Source organism: Rousettus aegyptiacus, unplaced genomic scaffold (assembly GCF_014176215.1).
Source record: "Rousettus aegyptiacus isolate mRouAeg1 unplaced genomic scaffold, mRouAeg1.p scaffold_m13_p_3, whole genome shotgun sequence".
NCBI classification, from domain to species: Eukaryota; Metazoa; Chordata; class Mammalia; order Chiroptera; family Pteropodidae; genus Rousettus; species Rousettus aegyptiacus.
In genome coordinates, this window is record NW_023416306.1 from 116,339,195 (window position 1) to 116,361,009 (window position 21,815).

Consider the following 21,815-nt stretch of genomic DNA (forward strand, 5'->3'; position numbering starts at 1 on the left):
TAGTCCATAGACCTAAATGATCATGAAGTGAGATTTTGGCTTAGACAAGTGCTTCTAAGACTTCATTGTGCATCAGAATCTCCTAAGGAACTTATTATTACCACTCCAGTGGACCGAGAAGGGCCCACACATTTGTATTTCTAGAAAGTCCCAGGTGAGCCTGAGGCTGCTAGTGTGGGGACCACATTTTGAAAACCACTGTTTTTAACAATTAGAGGAGAGGAGCTATACAGAAAGGAACCTAATTAGTTCACTAGCTCATTAGCTGCCTGTCTCTATAATTCCTAGGTTATTTTACTGCCTAGAGAAGGCCTTTAAAGTTCACCTAGGCCAGCATTGTTTCCTGAATTGGGTCCTTGCCAAGTTTAACTTAGTAGCCTTTAACTCAGCATCCTTGTGCCTTCAGGCTTTCCCCTCTGCTTGCCTGCCCATCCCACCTCACTTGGAGCTGAGTGTCTAAAGTGGCTGCTGCTTACCTCTGGGCTCAGGTTCCTGGGGCAGAGCTTTCCTTCAGCCACACCTAATGAGTGCAGAAAGATAAAACATTTCTTAAAGCTGTTTTGGTTCCCAGGCACTTAGAACTCTCTGAATTTCTGTAGTATAAAGCGGATTTAAAGGACAAAGATAAAGGCCTTTAAAAATGAAGAGATTAAAAGGTTCACATGTAGAAGCTAGTTAAAGGAATGACTAGGATGGGCCGAGGGGAAGGAAAAGGCACAGGCGTGACCTGACCAGACAGAAAGAGGTGTCATCATAAAGTGATCAAGAGATCCTCCCCCAACAATGGGACTTAATGCGAGTAAGGGCACCACACCGGGTTACTAAAGTCACACAGTAGACCCCTTTAGGCCCAGAGACTTTTAGCCTTCCTTGGGTCAGAGACCTCTTTGAACTTTTCACAAAAACAGAAGTATACACAGATAAAACTTTGTAAGCCATTTCAGTATGTTCACTAAGCACGTCTCTCCACACCCCTCACCCCCTGCCTGACTCTGCACACGTTGGCAAAGTAGAAAAACCATGAATTTTATGAATTTAATGCACATGATCAAGGTAGTGCTTAGTTAAAAAAAAAAATCAGTGAATCATTTATAGACATGCAGAATGCTTTTGTTCTGAGCTAAATCACACCTCTGCCCTCTGTAATAAGAGTTGTCTCACTATAGTTCAGTAGTGTGGATTTGGTGAGTAGAAACTTTATACTAAACCTTTCAAGGGAGTTGCATAGAAGCCAGTACTGTTGGCAATGAGTTAAAAGGGTCCCAGGCTCTCCAGCCTGTAGTGTCTCATGGTGGAACACATAGGCATTGCTAGGTGGCCATGCCACTAGTATGGCTCTACTGTGTCAACACCTACCTCCAAGCCCACCAAGACTGCAGCCTCTACAGGGAAAAATAGGGTAAAAATAACGACAAAGATGTTGGAAAAGAAAAGAGTTTATTTTAAAAAGCTTTAGTGTTCTGCCCTGTGCTTACCACCTGGATGGAGCTAGAGTTGAGAGTACTATCTGCACAGGACTGAAGACAGGAAGGGGTAGATAGAGCTGTCAGGAGTACCCTACCTCGTCTGTTGTGCATTTTTAAGGAGATGGCAGTCCAGCTCCTAGCAGTAAAGTGTAGACTCTCAAGGTTCACATTTTGACTTTATGCACAAGTTAAGCAGAAGTCATTTGCCTCTGTCATGATTTCCCAAACCTGTCTTGAGATGCTGGGATAGCAGCAAGTAGGGCTCAAGCCCACACGTCATTTCACTTAGGATCCAGGTAATAAATGCCAGCTCTTCTGCTCTAAAACTGGAGTCTCTAGGCTTTTCCACCATAATCCTGAAGCAGGTGGACCCTCCTTCTCCTTCCAGGACTCAGGATGGCGAGCCTGCAGTTGGTGGGAGGCCAGATATCCATACTTCCTTCACATGTGAGCAGGAAGCCTGATTTCAGATTGAGCTACTCCTGCGCCAGCAGGGGTCAGCAGTGGGCACTTGGGGTGGTGCTGGGGCTTCCTCCTGAGACACAGGCAGGGTTCTGGTGAGACACCCAAGTCAGGGCCACTTCCCAGCCCTAGCTCTGGGCCAGCACAGTCCCTCGGTTTGGCTGCAGCAGCTCACAAGTTCTTAGCTGAGGTTCTGGGATCCAGGGCTCAGCTAGAAATAGGTTGAACAGAGTTGCTAATTCTTCAGAGAAGTCCTACAAGGTGACAGAAAAGGCAGACACGCGATTCTGAATTATTCATCCTTTCTACTGAAAAATCAATCCCAAGTATAAAGCTGTAGCACTAACCAGTAACTAGAGAACCTAGCTATCTTATTTTTTCCCAGTGGCCTTCTACACTGAAATGGACTTGAAACCTTGTCCCATTAAGTACTCTGCGATGCTCAAGTTCTGGCAAGGAGAGTGAACTCTTGACAGGAGGCTCAGAACCATATAGTAAGTACTTATACCATCTGAGTAATAAGCACATTATTTCATCTTGATAAACCCTAGGAGGTATAAATTATCCCCATTTTATAGGTGAAGAAATTACGATAACACTTGGCCCTAAATCACAACAGTAAATACTAGACAAAATTAAAATCCAGGTTATTGATTTCAAAAACCCACACTATGCTCTCCTGCTTTCTAACTACCTGCCTTCCATGTTCCCTTCCTCCACTGACAGTCCTTCATACAGTAGCTGCTGAAATGTGAAGTCCTACCAGAACAGCCACTCCATTTTGGAATGGTCCTGAAGGCACTTGACAAAATCCACCAAGTATAGGAAAGATATTAAAACTGTCAGGTACCATCACTTGCCCCCTTTCAGGATAAAAGGGACATATTACACTTGTTTTCTCTCCAGGTAAACAGAGATGAGGACCCCTTACCCCTGGCCACTGGGCCTCACGGAGGCTGACCAGGCAGGTCTCTATCTCTGTCCGTCCCATCAGACCTTTCTCTACCAGCTCCCGGAGCAAGAACAGCAGCAGGTCCCACTGCAACACATGGAAGAGGTGGTCAGGGTAGTTAGGAGGACTGCACAGTGACCCTGACTGATAGAAAGGACAGAGCTGCTGAGGAGGGAGAGGACCTGAGATTAAACAGTAAGGGAGTCTATTTTAACATGGAACAGAAAAATGAGCACAGCTGCCAGAAAAGGGGTAACAAAGGAAACAAGCTCATAATGTTTGGGGTGAGGGTGGTGGATATAAGAACATAATCTCAGAGGACTAAGAGGACTGCCTCCCTGTACCCCTGCATCCACCCACCTCTCTGGCTCACCTCCCTCGGCCGAGTGTCCGCCAGAAGCCCCACATTTCTTGGGCTCAGCAGCAGATGCAGCGGAATGGGCACCTGAAAGTCGTCCTTCCATAAGGAAAGCAGCAGGTGCAGGAGCCTTCGTGCCTGCCCCCTCTCTATCCGGTGTTGTGCTGGGGGCCCTAGGACAGGAATTTGGTCTGCAACTATGGGAAGAGAGGAAAGCCAAGCTTTAAGAAATGGAGGCAGGGTTACCTGGCCAGCCCCTGGGAGGAAGAAGAGCAGAAGGTTTCGTTCTAATCTTGCTTGTACCCAACCCTGAGAGCTGGGGGACCTGGCAAGAGAGTGAGGTGATAGAAAGGAGCCATACCAAGGAGAGACGCTAACTCCACAGAGCACTTTGCCAGATGCTGCTCAGCAGGTGGGCACAGGAACTGGGGAAAAAGCAAGGAGACCCTGGACATTAGCAGCATCCTTACAGTAGTGGCCCTGAGCCTGCCAATGTGGCTCTGGTTATAGGGCACTGGACAAGGACACCAGAGAACATCCTACCATGTCTTACCTGGCGGCACTGCAGTGTCAGGCCCATCTGGCCTAGGAGCTGCTCAAGATGTTCTGGGGACACTCCCTCCTCAGGGTCCCGGGGCCCTGAGGCCAGAGAGAGTATATCCTGGAGAGAGCAGAGGTGGGAGTGGAGTGAGGCCACAGATAATGTGGCTTGGGGTGGGGATCAGCCAGTGGAGGCAGAAGGAAAAGGAAGACAAGACCCCTGGGGTGAAGTAACTGGGCCAAGGTGCGCTTAGACTGGGGCAGGACAGCACAGCTGGGAGAAGCAACCAAGTGGACGAGAGAACAGATGGAGCAGGTAAGCTGAGGAACATGCTGCTAGATTTCAAGAGATCTCACTCATCTTGGGACGAAACTGTACCTAGCCAGTTCCCAGAGAGTATCTTATTCTGAAAGAATTTAGGGGAACCATCCTACTGCATACATGCAATATTTTCTATCCCTCATGCTTCTGTTTATCAAGAGAAATAAGGTTTCAGTACAAAAATCCTCTGTATATTGAAAACCAGCAGCTAATGTCTACTTAGCCTTTTCTTCTGCCCACTACATACTCTCCACTTTTAGTCAGTCCTTCTTCATTCCTAGTCCAAATCTTTACTCCTATACTAACTACTACACAACCATAGACCAGGGCAAAACAACAAACAGTTTAGGCTTCACAGGCTAGACAGTGTCTATCCCAACTACTTAGCTCTGTGCTGTAGCACAAAAGCAGCCCTAGATAATTTATAAATGAACAAGCATGGCTGTGTTCCAACACTTTATTTACAGAACAAGCAGTAATCTGATTTCTGCCTGTAGGCTGTTTCCTGACCCTAGCTCTGCTCTAGTCTGATGTTTTAAAAATCAAGTTAAAAGCACTGACATTATTTTTACTGTCTGTAACTAAACAAGCATCACCTCCCACATAGAACATTTCTAAAATCACATCTCAATACCAGGTGACTGCCCACTTAAAAGACTTTCATACTACATTGGACAGCCATTCACCACCCACCCCCATCACCATCTGTATAATATGTATTTAGTCAAAAATTTTCAATATCTACCTTTTCCCCTTTGACCCTTTTGGGTGATTTAAGTACCAAAAAAGAACAATTAGGAAAGCCCTTCAATTCAGCCCTGTCCTACCTCATCCCATTCAGTACTGAACAAAACGGGAACTAGCTGGACACAGAAAGCTGCAACACAAATACCGGAGCAGACATGAGAAAGAGGCCAGGAAAAGAGAGAGAAGTGGGGGAGGGGAGCCAAAGGGAGTAGGGAGCCGTGTACTTTGATCTCGGAGATGAGGTGGGAGGGGAGGGGAGCATGGTGCTCACAGGCACGGGAGCAGCCCCTCCGCTCCCCCCGGGCAGCCAGTTCAGGACCCTGGGCTCGAAGCACGCGACCCACTGCCGCTTTCACCTCTCTCCTGATTAGCGCTGCAGGTCAGGTCAGAGGGAGAACAGAAAAGGGGTCACCAAACAGCCCTGCGCTGGCTCACCATGCCTACCCATGCCCTTCACTGTTTCCAGTAGGCTCTGAGTCCCCATCTCCCCCAAATGGCCTCTAACTTCCTGCCAGACCACTTCTGAAAAACTTGGTCAGCCACCCCCCCTGGCCTGGACCTTACCTGTGATGTTAGCTGACAACCAAGCACAGGCTTTCTCTGTTGCAAGCCCCACAGCAATGTTCTCTGCACTGCTTAGAACCTGTGACACAGAAGTACTGCAAAGTCAGGGGCCAGGGTAGGGTTGGGGACAATGACACATGCCCAAGTCCAGGACCTCATGTACACATTTACACACACCCCTCTTCAACCAACTGCCCATCCCCGTAGTCCCAGGTCTCCCTCTTACGTACAGCTGCTGGGGTCTCCTCGGGAAGCAGTGCCCGCACTGCCCCAGGGCTCTTCTTTTGGCAGAACCTAAAAGGAGACAGAGATCAGTGATGTCTAGATATTTCAGCCTGTCTCACAGACATGTCCTGTGTGTACCAATCATGTGAGTGGGGAGAGCTCTGCCTCAGAGTGAAGCCACTGTCAGCCTCTGGCCCCAGCCCAGATGCTGAGAAGAATGGGAGCCCCAACCATCTATGCTTCCATTTCAGCTTGGATTTTGGGTCCCCAAAACCCTGAAGTCAAAGATAGCCTAAGAGGAAGCAAAAAAGAATGAAAAAAGAGTGGAGAGAGGACGTGGGATAAAGGATATGTGTGTAAAAGGGGGAAAAAGGTCAGAACAATACAAGCTAAGAGGAGAGGAGATGAGGGTATGAGGGTCCAAACACACTGGCATCTCTTACTCCCGCCCCTGGGTCAATGCCTGGGCCCCATGGGGGCAGAGCTGGGAACACAAGATCTCCAACAGTTGGGCTGGATCGCCCCCTTCCTCTCCCTGCGTCACCAGCTGCTCTTGAAGAAGTGACTCCGCCTGGCGCACCAGATCTGCCACCAGCGTGGCCCTGTAGCAGGGACAGCAATGTTTGGAGGTAGTTGGAAGGGTTGAATCAGAAAGGGGCTGCAAATTCAAGGAAATCTGGTCAGAACTCACTTCAAAGAATATTACCAATTTTAAGCCTCCCTTCCATACTGTCTGCCCCACCCCCACTTCCCCGACCCCTCAACTGGTTTTCCTTAGTATGGCAACAAGGTATAAGGAGTCAAAAGAGGAAAATGGTATGAGAATGAGAAAGGGACCCTCAACCCACACTCACTTGATATGTTTGACACAGTTAGAGCCAATTCTCTCTGCCACAAACTCTACAGTCCTGCGCAACGAGGGAGGCTGGTTGTGGAAAAAGGCTTGGGCCAGCTGTGCCTATGGGAAGGAGGGAGCAGTGCAGTGAAAGGTTCCCTTTCTCTTCTCCACTGAGTGGACCCCTGCCTCACCTGGCCCCTTACCTGCAGCCCCTGGGTGGTCCGCGGAGGCTGGGCTCCTAGGCCAGTGGTGGTGGTGGGGGTGATTTTCCTCACGAAGCCCCCACTCCGCCCACTGCTACCTGATACCCATGAAGCAAGCAGTTTGCGGAGCTCTCCTGTATCAGGGAAGACCAAGTGCTTAGATCTAAGACCCACCCCTCCACCCCGAGCATCATGGACTTTGAGTATTTGTGGAATAAAGAGACTGAGGCACTCAGGGAGTATCTAAGAACGGAACAACACATTAGGGTGTTAGGCCCATGGGGTGCCTTCTGGGTATTCATGCAGGGACAGGCCAAGGACTAAGGACCATTGGGGGCTGAGGAGACAACTATTCTTACCAATATAGGGGCAGCAGGTATAGAGTAGATGCTGGTCCACCACAGGCATGCCATCCTGGGGGAGAGAACAGGCCAGAGTTGGGAAGGCAGGCAGGCTTCTCTTCCTTCCCAGTGTGCCAAGAACGGGACAATCAGGTATAAGAATTACATAATAGTTCAGTCTCCATCTTGGCTTATCGCCTGCTGGACCTCAGGCACCTTGCTTCCTTTATTTCTGTGAACCCATGGCTGGCTGGACCCCAACACTTACCAAACCGTGCTCTAAAGCTACTGTGTCCACCTCGAAGGTATCCAATTGACCCTCTTCCAGAAAGAACAGGTCCTCAGGGACTGTGGGAATCTGGCAAGAGATTAGGGCAGCACCAACTCCAGTTAGTGCTTCTGAGCTTCATCACACCTTCTACCTCATGGTTCCAGGGTCTAGACAATCTTCCTCTGAAACTACGGTAATTCTCACACTTCCTCTGAACTTTATCTTCTGGTCCTGACCTTAAACTCAAATACTCCCCCTCCCTATCTCTAGATACAACAGCCACCCCAACTCCTTCCCCAACTAGGACTCTCACTCAGCCAACCTGGAAAAGCCAGCCCAGGACAGCAAGCAGCAGCAGCTTGTTCAGGAAGCACATCTCCCCTTCACTTTCTTTTGACAAGACCAAGCTCCTAAAAGGTAAATGAGGGTGCCAACTACATTTATGTGAAGAAAGAAACAGAATGGAGTAAAAGAAAGCTATAATTGGGAAGTTAATCCTCAAAAGCAGACCTAGAAGGGACTGCTGTTGTGCAGGCAACCAGGATCTCTCTTGTGCTCCCGCTCAGATCTGTTCTCCATCTCGGCTGGGTCATAGTAGGAACAGTAAAGGTCCAAGGAAAGACCCAACTGCCCAGTCTTTCTCTGTGGACCAAATCCTGCCTCTCTTCTGAGGGTCGGTCACGGCTACAGTACCACATAGGACGCACACGCTGCTCAACTCTCTTCATAAACAATGGCCTTAGCAACGTTCTACCTGCACCCTGTTCTTAAGCCTTGTCTTTTCTCTACTCACCGATGTAGGTGTAGCAAGAGAGTGAAGATGCTGCGGTAATAGTCCAGCATGGGAACGATGTGGTCAGCAAGAGAAAGGAACTCCACCAACCAGGGCACTGTGAGCACCGCTCGGCGGGCCCGCAGCCCCTGCTGCAGCAGAGCTCGTACATCCAGGGCTGGGGGCACCTGGTGGGGCCAGAACTCAGTCAGTGGGCAGGTCCCAGGAAACTGGGGAGTGTTCTCTAACTCCAGTGCTTTATGGCTCTTTCCGGCTCCCTCCTTACCAGAGCCCCCATTCACCTGGCTCCTCAGGGCCAGAATGGAGTCCTGGAGCTCACGGGTCGGGGGTGGTTCAGGCCCCCGGTATGGCAGGAAAGCCACAAAGCCCAAGAATTTAGCCAAAAGCCTCAGGCTGAGTAGCACCACAGCAAACTGTCTCCGTTCACCCTGCCGGGGATCAGGGAAGGAAAAGGTCCTAAGCATTACGGCTTCTAGAAAAATTCCAAATTTGTCACAAACTTCTTGAAAATACCTCTTTCCTCCTAGGTCAGAACCCCCTCAACTCCCTTGTTCTGCTTTCTAACCTGCCAGTCCACGTCTGACTCTCCATCTTCATCACTAGGCTCAGGCTGAGGCAGAACAAAACCGTTGAGCTCCCGGATCTTCAAACTCAGACTATCCATGAGATGCTGATTAAACTGGAAGCTAGGAAGGACAGCAAGAAAGAAAACAAAAGGCACTGAAGAGGTGTTAGAATTGAAGAAAGAAGAGGGGGTCCAGAGAGAAAGCCTCAGGGAGTTTGAGAGGGAGGCCAAGTAGCAACGAGGTTGCCTACATGGTGAAAGAATGAGAAGCAGAGCTTAAGGTCAAGAGCACAGGGTAGATAAACCCCACCTCCCACAACCATATCAAAATTATAACTAAATTATAGAGCAATCATCACTGAGAACCATCTAAAGACTAGCTAAACAGAAGTCCTATAACCAAAGATATAAATAAGTCATGCTGAGACTGGTAGGAGAGGCAAAGGGGCATGTCCCATACCCATATGTGGCAATTAAAAATTGGGAGGGATATCCTTGTTGCAGAGATCTCCTCTGAGGAGCCAGGTGTCACATGTGGCCCAAGCCACCAGTGCCAGAAAGAGGAGTCCCCATAACTTCTGGCTGTGAAAACCAGTAGAGATCGTGTCTGAGTTAGATGAAAGGCAGTCCTCTTGAGGGGTCTCGTCACTCACTCGTCACAGACTTACCCGCTCTGGGCTCTAGCACAGGGGCAGCAGCTTGAAAAATGCCAAGGACATACAGGGAAGAACTGAATGACTAGCTTCACACAAAGAGAGCTGGAGGTGCAGAGGTCAGGGCAGCTCTATTTGGCAATGGAAGCACTGATAGGCACCACTGTTCCTTTGTTGATTTTTTTCTCACATCCAGCCAGCAGGCACAGGCAGGCACCAAATCAGTGCTCTCCTTTAACCTGGTGATTCTCTGAGACCCTGCCCCACCCTACAGCCACATTCAGCTCAAGCTGTTTCCAGTGGCTTTTCCACACAAGTGACCTGCCTTGGCTCATGCTGTGGACTTCAAAAATTTCTCAAAGGTCCACAAACCCCAAACACACAGTGGCTAGCCTTGGCATGCCCTATACCTCTTGCTAAAGGACTGCAAGCACAACTGATGGCTGGTCTTAACTTGTATCAGGTGGCCCCCAAGCCTGATATAAGTGGCAACTAATCTTGGAGTGTAGCTCCCCCTAAGCAGCTACAAGCCCAACGCAAGAGGTGGCTGGTCTCAGCTCACACAGTGCTGCCCACCAAAGGGTCCTAACGCCCTGCATTAGTGGCAGCTGGCCTCAATGCATAGCATAGGCTCTTCCAAACACCTCCAAACCTAGCAACAGTGGCAAACAAATGCAGATCGCTTTGTAGCTCCCACCGGGTGGCCTGAGGCTGAGCATAAATGGTGGCTGACCTTGGCCTGCAGTGGAGTTCCTACTAAGAAGCTCCAGAACCAACACACCTGGTGGCCAGCTTCAGATCACAATAGAGTACCACCCAACCAGCTCCACAAATGACATACCTGAAGGGCAGACTCGACTGGCACCACAGCCCTGCTAAAAAGACTTGTTCCATAGGGTCAGCCCCCTGCACAAAAGTCTGTCTGTTATAGTCACGATTACCCCTCACAGCCAGTCATCCTGAGGGTCAATGCCACCCACTGACTACAACAGGAAGGCACACACAGCCCCTAGAAAGGACATACCTGGAACGCTTGGATCAGGTGTTTGGGAGACTATACCACTAGGCCTTACAGGACACTACATAAAGCTACTCTGCCAAAACTAGGAAATATAGCAGATCTACCCAATACATAAAAACAAACACAGGGAGGCAGCTAAAATGAGGAGACAAACGTGTCCTAAATGAGATAAATGGAGACAAGGATCTACCAGACGTGGGGTTCAAAACACTAGTTACAAGGATGTTCAATGAATTTAAGGGAAGAACAGATTATCTCAGTGAGAACCTCAATAAGACTATAATAACTGAAATGAACACATTTGAGAGAATCAATAACAGATCAGATGAAGCAAAGGATCAAATTGGTGATCTGGAATACGCCCATTCGGAACAGCAAAAAGAAAAAAAAAGAATATAGTTAAGGGAACTCTGGGGCAACATCAAGCCTACCAACATTTGCATCATAGGGGTTTCAGGAGGAGAAGAGAAAAAGGGACTGAAAATCTATTTGTAGAAATAATGAATGAAAACGTCCTGAACCTTCTGGAGAAAATATACAAGTCTAGGAAGTACAGAAGGTATCAAACAAGATGAACCAAAAGAGGCCCACACCAAGACACATCATAATTAAAATGCCAAAGGTTAAAGACAAAGAATCTTAAAAGCAGAAAGGAAAGAAGTTGGTTACCCTTCAAGGGAGCTCCAGTAAGATTAACGGCTGATTTCTCAACAGAAATCAGGCCAAAAAGGAATGTCATAAAGCACTCAAAGTTATGAAAAGCAAAGGCCTAAAAACAAGGTTACTCTATCAAGAAAGCCTATCATTTAGAATCCAAGGAGAGAGAAAGAATTTCCCAGAGAGGAGCTAAAGGAGTTCATCACTACTAAACCAGTATTACCTGAAACATTAAAGGGACTTTAAGAGATCAAAAATATGAATAAGAAAATATAGCAAAGAAAAAATTCTCACTGACGAAGCTGAACACTTAGTAAAAGCAGTGGATCAATCAACTCTAAAGCTGGTACGAGGTTAAAAGGAAGGCCATGTGTAATTACAGTGATAAATTAATGGATACACTGAAACACATATGCACGAAAGAAGCAAAAAAATAATGACAAAAACATAAATGTGTAGGGGGTGAGTAAAAGTTGTGTTGATTTTAGAATGTAGTCGAAATTACAAGACCATCAACTGAAAAAAGACTGCTATAAACTTGCCTTGTTATATATGAAGCACATGGTAACCACAAACCAAAAATGTAGAAGAGATATACCAGAAATAAAAAGAAAAGGATCCAAATTGATGCTATACAAAATCATCAACATACAAGAGAGCAAGAAAGGAACAGAGAACTACAAAAACAATCAGTAAAATGGCAATAACTACACACTAGCAAGAATTAATTAAAATGTATATGACTAAATGCTCCAATCAAAAGACACAATGTAGCTAAATGGATAAAAAAATGACCTGTACATATGCTGCCTACAAGAGATCCACTTCAGATCGAAACACACAGACTGAAAATAGAGGGATGGAAAAAGATATTTCATGCAAATGGAAAAAAAAGCTAGGGTAGCAATATTTATAATAGACAAAACAGACTTTAAATAAGGGCTGTAGCAAGAGACAAAGAAGGGCATTTCATAATGATAAAGGGATCAATTCAACAAGAGGGTATAACTTTTGAAAACACCTATACACCCAACATAGGAGCAACTAAATATATAAAGCAAATATTGACAGACATAAAAGAAGAGAGCAACAGTATTACAGTCATGGTAGGAGATTTTAACACACCGTTGACATTAACGGATAGATCATCGAGACAGAAACAGTGACCTTAAATGATACATTAGACCAGATGGACTTAACTGACATTTTTAGTACATCACCCAAAAGCAGGAGAATATATATTCTTTTCACATACATATGGAAAATTTTTCTGGAGAAACCACATGTTAGGCCACAACAAGTATCAATAAATTTAAGAATACTGAAATCACACTAAGTACCTTCTCCAATCACAATAGTATGAAACTAAAAATCCATTACAAAAAGAAAACTGAAAAACACATGGAGGCTAAATAACATGTTACTAAACAATGAATGGTTAACAACATGATCAAGGAAGAAATCAAAAGATACATTGAGACATATGATAATAAAAACACAATGACTCAAACTCTATAGGGCATAGCCAAAGCTGTCCTAAGAGAGAAATTAACAGCAATACAGGCCTTATAAAACAAGATAAATCTCAAATAAACAATCTAACCTTACACCTAAAGGAACTATAAAAGGAAAAAGCCCAATAATAAAGATCAGAGAGGAAATAATCGAAATAGAGTCTATAAAATTACAGAAAATACTGATGAAACCAAGAGCTATTTATTTGAAAAGATGAACAAAATTCATAAACCTTTAGCCAAACCATCAAGAAAAAAAGAGGGCCCAAATAAATAAATACAGAAATGAAAAAGAAGTGACAACCAACACCACAGATACAAAGAATCCTAAGAAAATACTACAAACAATTATATATATACCAACAAACTGGACAAGCTAGAAGAAATAGAGAAATTCCTAAAACATACAATATTCCAAGGATGAATCAGGAAGAAACAAAATCTGAACAGAATGATAACTGCTAACAATATTGAATCAGTAATCAAAAACTCCCAACAAAAGCCCTGAATTAGATGGCTTCACAGATGAATTTTACCAAACATTTAAAGAATTAACACATATCCTTCTCGAACTATTCCGAAACACTGAAGAGTCCCCAAATTCATTTTATAAGGCCAGCATTACCCTGATACCAATACCAGGCAAAGACACTACAAAAAAAAAGAGAAAATTATAAGCCAATATCCCTGATAAATATAAATGCAAAAATGTTCGACAAAATATCAGCAAACCAAATTAAGCAATATCTTAAGAAGATCATACACCATGATCAAGTGGGATTAATTCCTGAAATGCAGACTTGGTTCAATATCCACAAATGAATTAACATGATAAACTACATAAACAAAATGAAGAATAAAAACTGAAATGATATCAATAGATGCAGAAAAAGCATTTGACAAATCAATAGATGCAGAAAAAGCATTTGACAAATCCAACATCTATTTATGATAAAAGCTCTTAGCAAAATGGAGGTAGAGGGAACATACCTCAACATAATAAAGCCCATATATGATAAGCCCACAGCTAATATCATATTCAACAGGGAAAAGCTGAAAGTTTTTTCTTTAAGATCTCGAACAAGACAAGGATTTCCACTTACATCACTTTTATTCAACATAGTACTGGGTCCTAGCCACAGCAATCAGACAAGAAAAAAATAAATAAAAGGCATCCAATCGGAAGGGAAGAAGTAAAACTCATTATATACAGATAACATGATACCCTAGAGAGCCCTAAAGTATCCACCAAAAACTATTAGAATAAATAAATTCAGTAAAAGAGCAGGATACAAAGTATTCAGAAATTGGTGGCATTTTTATATATTAATAACAAACTATTAGAAAGAGAAATAAAAACAATCCCATTTATTCAAAAATAATAAAATTCCTAGGAATAAATTTAACCAAGAAGGTAGAAGACCTGTACTTAGAAAACTGTTAAGACATTAATGAAAGAAAGTGAAGATACAAAATAGAAGCATATAACATGCTCATGGATGGGAAGAATTAATATTAAAATGCCTATACTACCTAAGGCAATCTACAGATTCAATGCAATCCCTAACAAAATACCAATGGCCTTTTCCCCAGAAGTGGAACAAATAATCCTAAAATTTATATGGAACCACAAAAGACTCCAAATAGCCAAAGCAATCTTGGGAAAGAAGAACGAAGTTGAAGGTATCATGCTACCTGATATCAAACTAGACTACAAGGCTATAGTAATCAAAACGGCATGGTACTAACATAAAAACAGACACATAAATCAATGCAACAGAGTAGAGAGGCCAGAAATAAACTCATACCTATAAGATCAATTTATGACAAAGAAGGCAAGAATATGTGGGGTAAAAAGACCATCTCTTTAATAAACGGTGTTTGGAAAACTGGATACAAGCAGGCAAAAAAAAAAAAAATGAAACTAGACTACTTTCTTACACCATATACAAAAATAGACTCAAAATGGATTAAAGACTTAAAAAAGACTTGAAAGCATAAAACTCCTAGATGAAAACACAGGCAGTAAATACTGACATTGCTCTTAGCAATATTGTTTTGGAAATGTCTCCTAGGGCAGGGGAAACACAAGAAAAAAAAACAAATAAAACTAAATAAAACTATGAAAAGTTTTTGCACAGTGAAGGAAACCATCAACCAAAGGAAAAGGTAAACTACTGAATGGCAGAAGATACTCACCAATGATACATCTGATAAGGGGTTAATATCCAAAATATGTTAAGAAACTTACACAACTTGACACCAAAAAAACAATTTAACAAAAAAATGAGCAGAGTACCTGAATAGACATTTCTCCAAAGAGACCAAGAGACATAAAAAGATGCTCAACATCACTAATCATCAGGGAAATGCAAATTAAAACCATAATGACATATCACCTCATACCTTTCAGAATGTCTATCATCAAGAAATAAACAAGTGTTGGTGAGGATGTGGAGAAAAGGGAACCCTGATGCACTGCTGGTGGGACTGTAAACTGGTGCAGCCACTATGGAAAACAGTATGGAGATTCTTCAAAAAATTCAAAATAGAACTACCATGTGACCCAGCAATTCCACTGCTGAGTATTTACCTAAAGAAATCCAAAACACTAATTCGAAAAGATACGTGCGTCACTATCTTCACTGCTGCATTATTTACAATAGCCAAAATATACGAGCAACCAATGTGTCTATCAATAGATGATCGGATAAAGATGAGGTACGCTAATACAATGGATTACTACTCAGCCATAAAAAAAGAATAAAATCTCACCATTTATAACAACACGGATGGGCCTAAAGGGTATTGTGCTAAATGAAAAAAGTCATAAAGGACAAATACCATGTGATTTCACGCATATGTGGTATGCAAAAAATCAAAATAAATGAACAAACAAAACAAACTCATAGATAACAGAGAACAAATTGATGGTTGCCTGATGGGAAAAATATTGGACGGATGGGTAAAAAAAAAAAAGGAAGGAATTAAGAAGTATAAATTGCCAGTCATAAAATCAGTCACAGGAATATAAAGTACAATATAGGGAATATAGTTAACATTGTTATAACTATGTAGGCCTTCAGGTAAGTACTATACTTATTGGGGTGATCACTTTGTAAGTTATATAAATGTCAAATCACTATGTTGTACATCTATACTGTATGTCAACTAAACTGGAAAAAAAAAATGAGAAGGAAGATGGAGGCAGGAAGTGTGAGCTAGAAGGAGCCCAGATATCACCCAGTCCCACCTTGTTATATTCCAGGCAAAGAAGAAAGAACTGTCTGCCCTTCTGGGAAGACAAATCTCTCCTGGCCTTTGCCCTACTCCCTGCAAGACAGAGAAGCCTTTACCTGCTAGCACTCAGGATGAAGTCCCTGAAGAATCCCTGACAGCCTGGGAAGGAGGGTGGTGGGCAAGGACCCCCACTGCTCTGAGGGGCAGCAAGCCGTTCCTGCAGGCGCCGCAACCGCCCCAGCTTGTCAGCTCCAAGCATACTTAACACATCCAGAGCCTCACCCAAGACCGTGCCCCCAACACCACCAGGACTCTGACACATCTGGGGTAAGAGGAGGAGAGAAAAAAACCAATAAGTTTCTCTAGAAAAAAAGACAGAACAAAATAAAGAGTAAGTAAAACAGTTATGGAATGCCAACCCTCTGTCAGTTACCACACATATGTTTTTCAAGGTAGGATTTATATTGTTTTACAGGTGAAGAAACTGAAACGGCAGGATTAAACATTTGCCTAGGTTCACTACAGCTAGAATATGAAACCAGGACCATCAGAGTCCTAAGCCCACATTCTATCACAGCACAAATCAAGAGCAAGGAAACAGTGAGAGGCTTAAGGTAGGCAGGGGTGCAGGGTATGTGAGGAGTCCCAGAGAGGTGGGGGTGCACCCTGACTCCGTTATCTCTGGCTGCCTGAGTTTCAACCACCACTCAAGGAGCAGAACTGTTCAAACTCCAGCCTGAGACCTGCCTGGCTGTCCATCCTATCCCACAGTGCCAGCCATTACTTTGCTGTCTATAATACCTACTGTTCACTGTAGGTTAATCTCCTCCTGGGGCTATTACCTGGAGAAGTTGTTTTTGGAAAAGCCGAACAAAATGACTGTGGCTGCAGGCTGCGGAAAGCTGACCCATCATGGCTCTGAGGAATAATAAGAGGCAGGAATGGAGTGTGAGGGAGGGGAAAGGGGGAAAAAGATCTGAGAGAACACGCCAATCCTTGGGCTTTTCAGCTTTTTACCAGGGACTTGAGCAGACCTCTGACAGAACTGGCCAGCACAAGGATACAGGAAAAGGTAAACTTTTCTCAGCATTGAGATCTCTTTAAGGCTAGGGATTCACTTAGCCAAACGAGAAATATCACCCCTCTAATCTTCAGTCTACAATGAATGCCCGTGAGCTTCATGACCCATGTGGAAGGTAGATCACTGGACTGAGGATATTCTTGCTGTATCCTAGTTATCTAGCTATGCAAGTTATTAGAATTGCCAAACTAGAAGATTAAGAACATGGAGGTTAGAAAGGGTCTAAACAGTGACTTGGGCCAAAACTCAAGCAACCTGGAACAGGAGCTTTGTACTTTTCCAAGCATTCACCACCACAGAACAAGTATGAGTCATTTCTGAGTGGAAGGAGCTGGAGAGACAGATCCCTTTGAATAGAGGCACAGTTGGCAATAACTGAAGAGATTAAGAGGACAGAAGATAGCAGCTTTAGGCTGGAAGGAGTTGGAGAAAAGCCTTCCTTCAATTAGCTACCCAAGCTCCACTGAGATGCTCACTGCGAGAATCAAGAAAAAGTGACCAGTGTGTGAGCACCTACCTGATCCTGCTGCCCAAGCCCTTCTCAAAATCCCATCCAGGCTCCTCATGGTGATCTTCCCACTCTCGAAGCACTTCATAAAACACATCCCTGATAGACATAAGAATGCCTGATCAACTGAGGCCTAGCTAATCTAATTCCCAGCTGACCTAACTCAATCCCAGAAGTGCCTTCCCTTGCTCGAAAGTGAGGACAGGACAATGAGGACAAGACGATCCACAGCCCAGTCTCCAAAGTCCTCTACAGGGTGATAATACTACAACCCAGGAACAGCAGCACACCGCATGTTTCACGCACTTCTGTGGTTAGTGAAAGCTGATCAGGCTCTCTCTCATCTTAGAACTCTGTGACTAAAGTCATATACCTGTGAGGCTATTAAAATCAGAGGTTCACGTCCATGGGCACTAAACAGAATAGAGCTAAGCAGCCCTTACAATGACTGGTAGGAAGGGCCTGGTGGTGCTAAACCACCACCTGCTAGTGCTAGTTTCTATGAACGTGACATAGGTTGCCTATCCCAGAGTAAATGCGGACTCATTCCCTCCCCCCAAATTCCCTTTTCTTATCACCTCTGTTTTTTAAAAGTATGAAAGGCTCGGTCACTGGAGAAGTTGGCACGATTGTCAGTTTCTGGCTGAAAGGAGACAGCTTGAACAGAGGGTGGCATCGCCAGAGAAACCTAAAATATGGCAGTGACATTAGGGACAGAAGCCTGAAGAGTTCATGCTCAGAAAATTTCATCTCTGTATTCCTGCCCAGAGTTGGCCCATAGGACACTAGTGTGGCTCGGAAGAGGCAGGTGTGGGCTAGGAGACATCAAAGATGGGATCACTACCTTGGCAGCACTGCCCTCATAGGCAGCTCGGAGGCGGCCTTGTAGAGCTGGTGAGAAGCACAGCAGCCGCTCATTCTCAGCCAACAGCTTCAAGGTCCCTTTGTCCAGGTATGAAAGAACTCTACAGAGTTAAGGGCACATATGACTGAGAATGGGACACACACTGCAAAAAGGAAGCTGGCACCTACATAACCACACAGAACATTGTCTGGAGCATGGAGCAGGTGTGTAAGGCAAAGCTACAGAACAAAGATTCAAAATGATGGAGGCAAAGGGGGAGGAAATGAGACCTTATGGGGCAGGGAGCAAGAGAGCAGGACAGAACATTAGACATTAACCCAAAGGTCAGCCACCAAGACCACAGAGGGCGCTTTGATTCTTTCAGGGGCTAAATTCATAGTCTTAGCACACAATTAAAGATTAAGTGTCGGAAAAGGCCCTGAGTGACTGCATTTGTGTTAAGCACAAGCATGTACCCCAAGTGGCCAGAGAACCAAGTAGACAGGGGAATAAGACTTAAATGCCTCTGCTGGGGAAACTCACTGAAACTGATGCTCCAAAACCTGTACTGCAAAGAAGACACAATCATGGACACTCTGGAACAGTGGGCTTTCCAGGGAATCTAGAATAGTACCAGGCTGCCAGTTAAGAATTATTCCATCTCTAGACCTCATTTCTCAAAAAGAGGCTTGTTCACTGACCTAGGGCTCCTGGACTTGGTTCAAGGTTACTGTTCTTAGTGGCCACCATCCTCCGAGCTGTAAGGAGCTGAAGGACGAAGAAAAGCTCCAAGAAGAGGTTTGGCACCAGATTTTCTGGATATAAAAAGGAAACCCCATTGTTATTAGGCACAATTCAGAACCAAGGCTCAGTTCTACATGCCTTATCAATTATTTTACCCTATAGTTCTACAAGTATCTCCACCCCAGTACCCTTTGTTCTCAATTGCCTGCAATGCATGAAGAGTAGACAAGGGCTACCAGCTCCAGGCGCTGGCGGGAAGACACTTTGGCAGGATCAGCAGGTTCAGCTGTGAGGCTTCCTGTCCGGCTGGGGAGGGGAGATCCTGATTCTGAGGTGGAACAGGTTGGGGCAGGTAGCTGCTGCAGCTGCTTAGAGCTGTGAAGATAGAAGAGCAATGCCAGGATCAGTCAACTGGCTTCCCCTCCACAGCCATACTCAGGTTCCTCCAGGGAGCACATCTATGGCCAAGAAGCAGACTGGGGCGGGGGGGAAGGGGGAGTAGTGGTGGTGGGAGACACAAATCAATTTCAGGGAAAAGCCCTGAAGACCCCTCTACAGGAAGGAATCTAACAATCCAGGGAGCTGCAAGGCCATACCGTTCCTTCTTGAGCATTTCCCGCTCCTCTTGCAGACTTCTGCAACCTGGGGGAAGGCCATGGCCCCAAGGGCTAGAATCCAGGACTGAGGATTGGGAACTGGGGATACAGTTGATTGGGGGTGAAGTGAAACAGGTCTTGGGCTTGGAGAGTGACCGCTCTTCACTCACTGGAGTTGGGTTGATCCTGCGTGAAGGCTTCGTCCTGCTGAGAGTAGCCACAGGTTTTCCCCAAATTCCCATCTTCAAGCATCCACAACAGGTAGGGCCCTTGTAACACGCCCCTCATCATTGTAGTTCTCTCATCCCCAACCATCTAGCTATTCCCACGCTCTACTACGGAGCGCCCAACCTTAATTTACTTCCTTAGCACAGCTTTTGCGGCACGCATTTCCTGGATGAGGGCTGATTCTCACCCTGCAGGGCTGGGAAGAACGGAGCCTACGGGAGGGAACTCCTCCAGGTTGCTGAGGTTTGGCGGATCAGAACGCGTGAGGCTGGGGCTGCTGGGGCTGCTAGAGGCCCTAGGCCTCCGGCCACCCGCCCAGGCCAGACTCTCCCCGCTGACCCCTTCCTCCAGGCTCCCCGGGCCGCGGCCACCTCGCTCGCGGGCCGGCCCCGGGCCCCGCCTCCTGCCCCCGCGGCGGGCTGAAGGGGCCTCGGCGGCGGCGGCGGCGGCGGCGGCTGCGGCTGCAGCGCTGGAAGTCTCGGTCGGAGGGAAGAGCTGGCTGCGCGCCCCGCGGCCACCCCGCGGCGGGCCTCCGGACCTCCCTGGCAGGGCTGTTGAGGAGCCTGGGCCCTTGGCGGGGGTTGGGGGACCCTGCGGGAGGACGCGGCTACTCTGCTCCCTCAGGAAGTTCAGCAGGAACGGCACGAATTCCTTCCGCAGTGGCTGGAGTGAGCTCAGCGCGGCCGCTTCCCCAGGGTCATCCTGAGGGAGAAGCGGAGAGGGACGAGAGGGTCAGCTGCCAGCCCGGGGCCGCGAGCACCCGGACAGCCCGGCCAGAGGCCCCTAGCTGGAGGGCACTCGGCCCAGACTGACAGCCAGTCACCGTAGAGAAAGGGGACCAAAGGGGTGGTATCTCTCGCGGAAGGCAGATTCGGGGCAGGCCTGGGGGCGTGTCGGCGCTGTTACCTCGGAACTCTGGGCGCTGCGCGCGATCCACTGCACCGCAGCTGCTACCGACACCTCCTCTCGCAGCAGCGACTCCAAAACGGCCGCCATCCCGGTCGGGGCGCTCCGAGGCGATTGCGCAGGCGCTAGCGCGCCGCGGGCGGCCTGGGAGGGGCGGGGCTTGCGTCGAAGGGCGACCGTTGGGCCGCTGGGCGGAGGGGCGGGGCCAGGGGTGGGGGCGGCGGAACTTCCTTAGGCTGAGGCTTGGCTCAGGCCTTCAGTCAAGACTGCGGCTGGTTTCGCAGTCTCTGCGAACAGGCCTGGTGGGCTGCGAAGTGCAGCCGCATCGCTATCAGTGCGGCCCGGCTCCGGCTGTCCTGCTCCAAGGGGCGACCTGCCGGAACTCAGGGATCCTACGGGGAAGTCTGAGGGGTCGAGAGAGCGGCCAGACGGTAAAGGTGTCTCCGCAGAGACACCTCCCTATACATTCTGTGATAAGCATTCATTTATTTCAAGAGTTTTATAGAGCGAACCGTCATCACCCTAAAAAAAGTTACTTTACTATACTATACAGTTAGCCTAACCTCATCTAACCTTGTCTTTCCCAAAGGCTGGGTTTCAATCCCCTGGCCTATGCAATATCTACAAGGTTTTCCAACAACTAACATTAACCGATTGACCATTTAAGACTTTAAGCAAGAATTCTTGCTAGGAAGCTTTTAATAATCCTCATCCCACAACCCATAAAATTGTTATTTCTGGCCACCCTGCACACAGAATCACTTGTTTGTATCTTTACCTCCCTTACACATTGTAATGATAGTTTTACACCAGGTTAATACTTTAACTACTTCGCAATTGAGACGTTCATAGGCACATTCCTGATTAACTTCTGGGAGCTTGAGTTCTTAATTTCTTATTTTAAACATGAGAGCCAGCTCTTTGGATGTTGCTACTGAGAAATCGAGAAGGTGATAGCAAAGGGAGAAAAACAGATGGCACTAACAGTCCAGGCCAAACAAAACCAAGAGGGGTGAAGCAGTGCCCATGTGAATGCCCCTGAAAATTCCTCTGGTTCAAAGGAAGGTTACAGGTGGAAAGGAGAGGGTGGTGGGAAGCAGCAATCATTTTAACGCTACAAGGGGTGCTTCCTGCGTAGAAGGAAAAAGTACCTCCAGCCAGGGATAGAATGATAAA

General features: G+C 46.2%; 1 protein-coding gene across 7 annotated transcripts; it reads right to left on the reverse strand.

Annotated features, from left to right (window-relative positions):
* Positions 1 to 1,418: 1,418 nt before the first annotated feature.
* CDAN1 (codanin 1) lies at positions 1,419 to 20,768 on the reverse strand. 7 transcript variants are annotated; one of them, XM_016144940.2, is made up of 28 exons: positions 20,640 to 20,767; positions 19,921 to 20,435; positions 19,506 to 19,709; positions 19,115 to 19,284; positions 18,867 to 18,980; positions 18,709 to 18,787; positions 18,166 to 18,286; positions 17,900 to 18,009; positions 17,331 to 17,420; positions 16,575 to 16,650; positions 15,849 to 16,054; positions 8,648 to 8,768; positions 8,364 to 8,510; positions 8,083 to 8,249; positions 7,612 to 7,699; positions 7,287 to 7,376; positions 7,037 to 7,091; positions 6,678 to 6,811; positions 6,491 to 6,594; positions 6,080 to 6,238; positions 5,642 to 5,705; positions 5,412 to 5,490; positions 5,072 to 5,220; positions 3,792 to 3,899; positions 3,600 to 3,663; positions 3,254 to 3,435; positions 2,860 to 2,967; positions 1,419 to 2,182 (listed from the first exon to the last, which is right to left on the reverse strand). In XM_016144940.2, exons 1-28 carry the CDS (start codon positions 20,727 to 20,729, stop codon positions 2,057 to 2,059), a joined length of 3,720 nt encoding a protein of 1,239 aa, XP_016000426.2. In that variant the 5' UTR covers positions 20,730 to 20,767; the 3' UTR covers positions 1,419 to 2,056. The 7 variants fall into 7 exon arrangements, 6 of the variants coding, with proteins under 6 accessions (XP_016000426.2, XP_036094151.1, XP_036094149.1 ...); XM_036238258.1 differs by having other exon boundaries at positions 19,506 to 19,712; XM_036238256.1 differs by having other exon boundaries at positions 8,083 to 8,510.
* Positions 20,769 to 21,815: the final 1,047 nt, after the last annotated feature.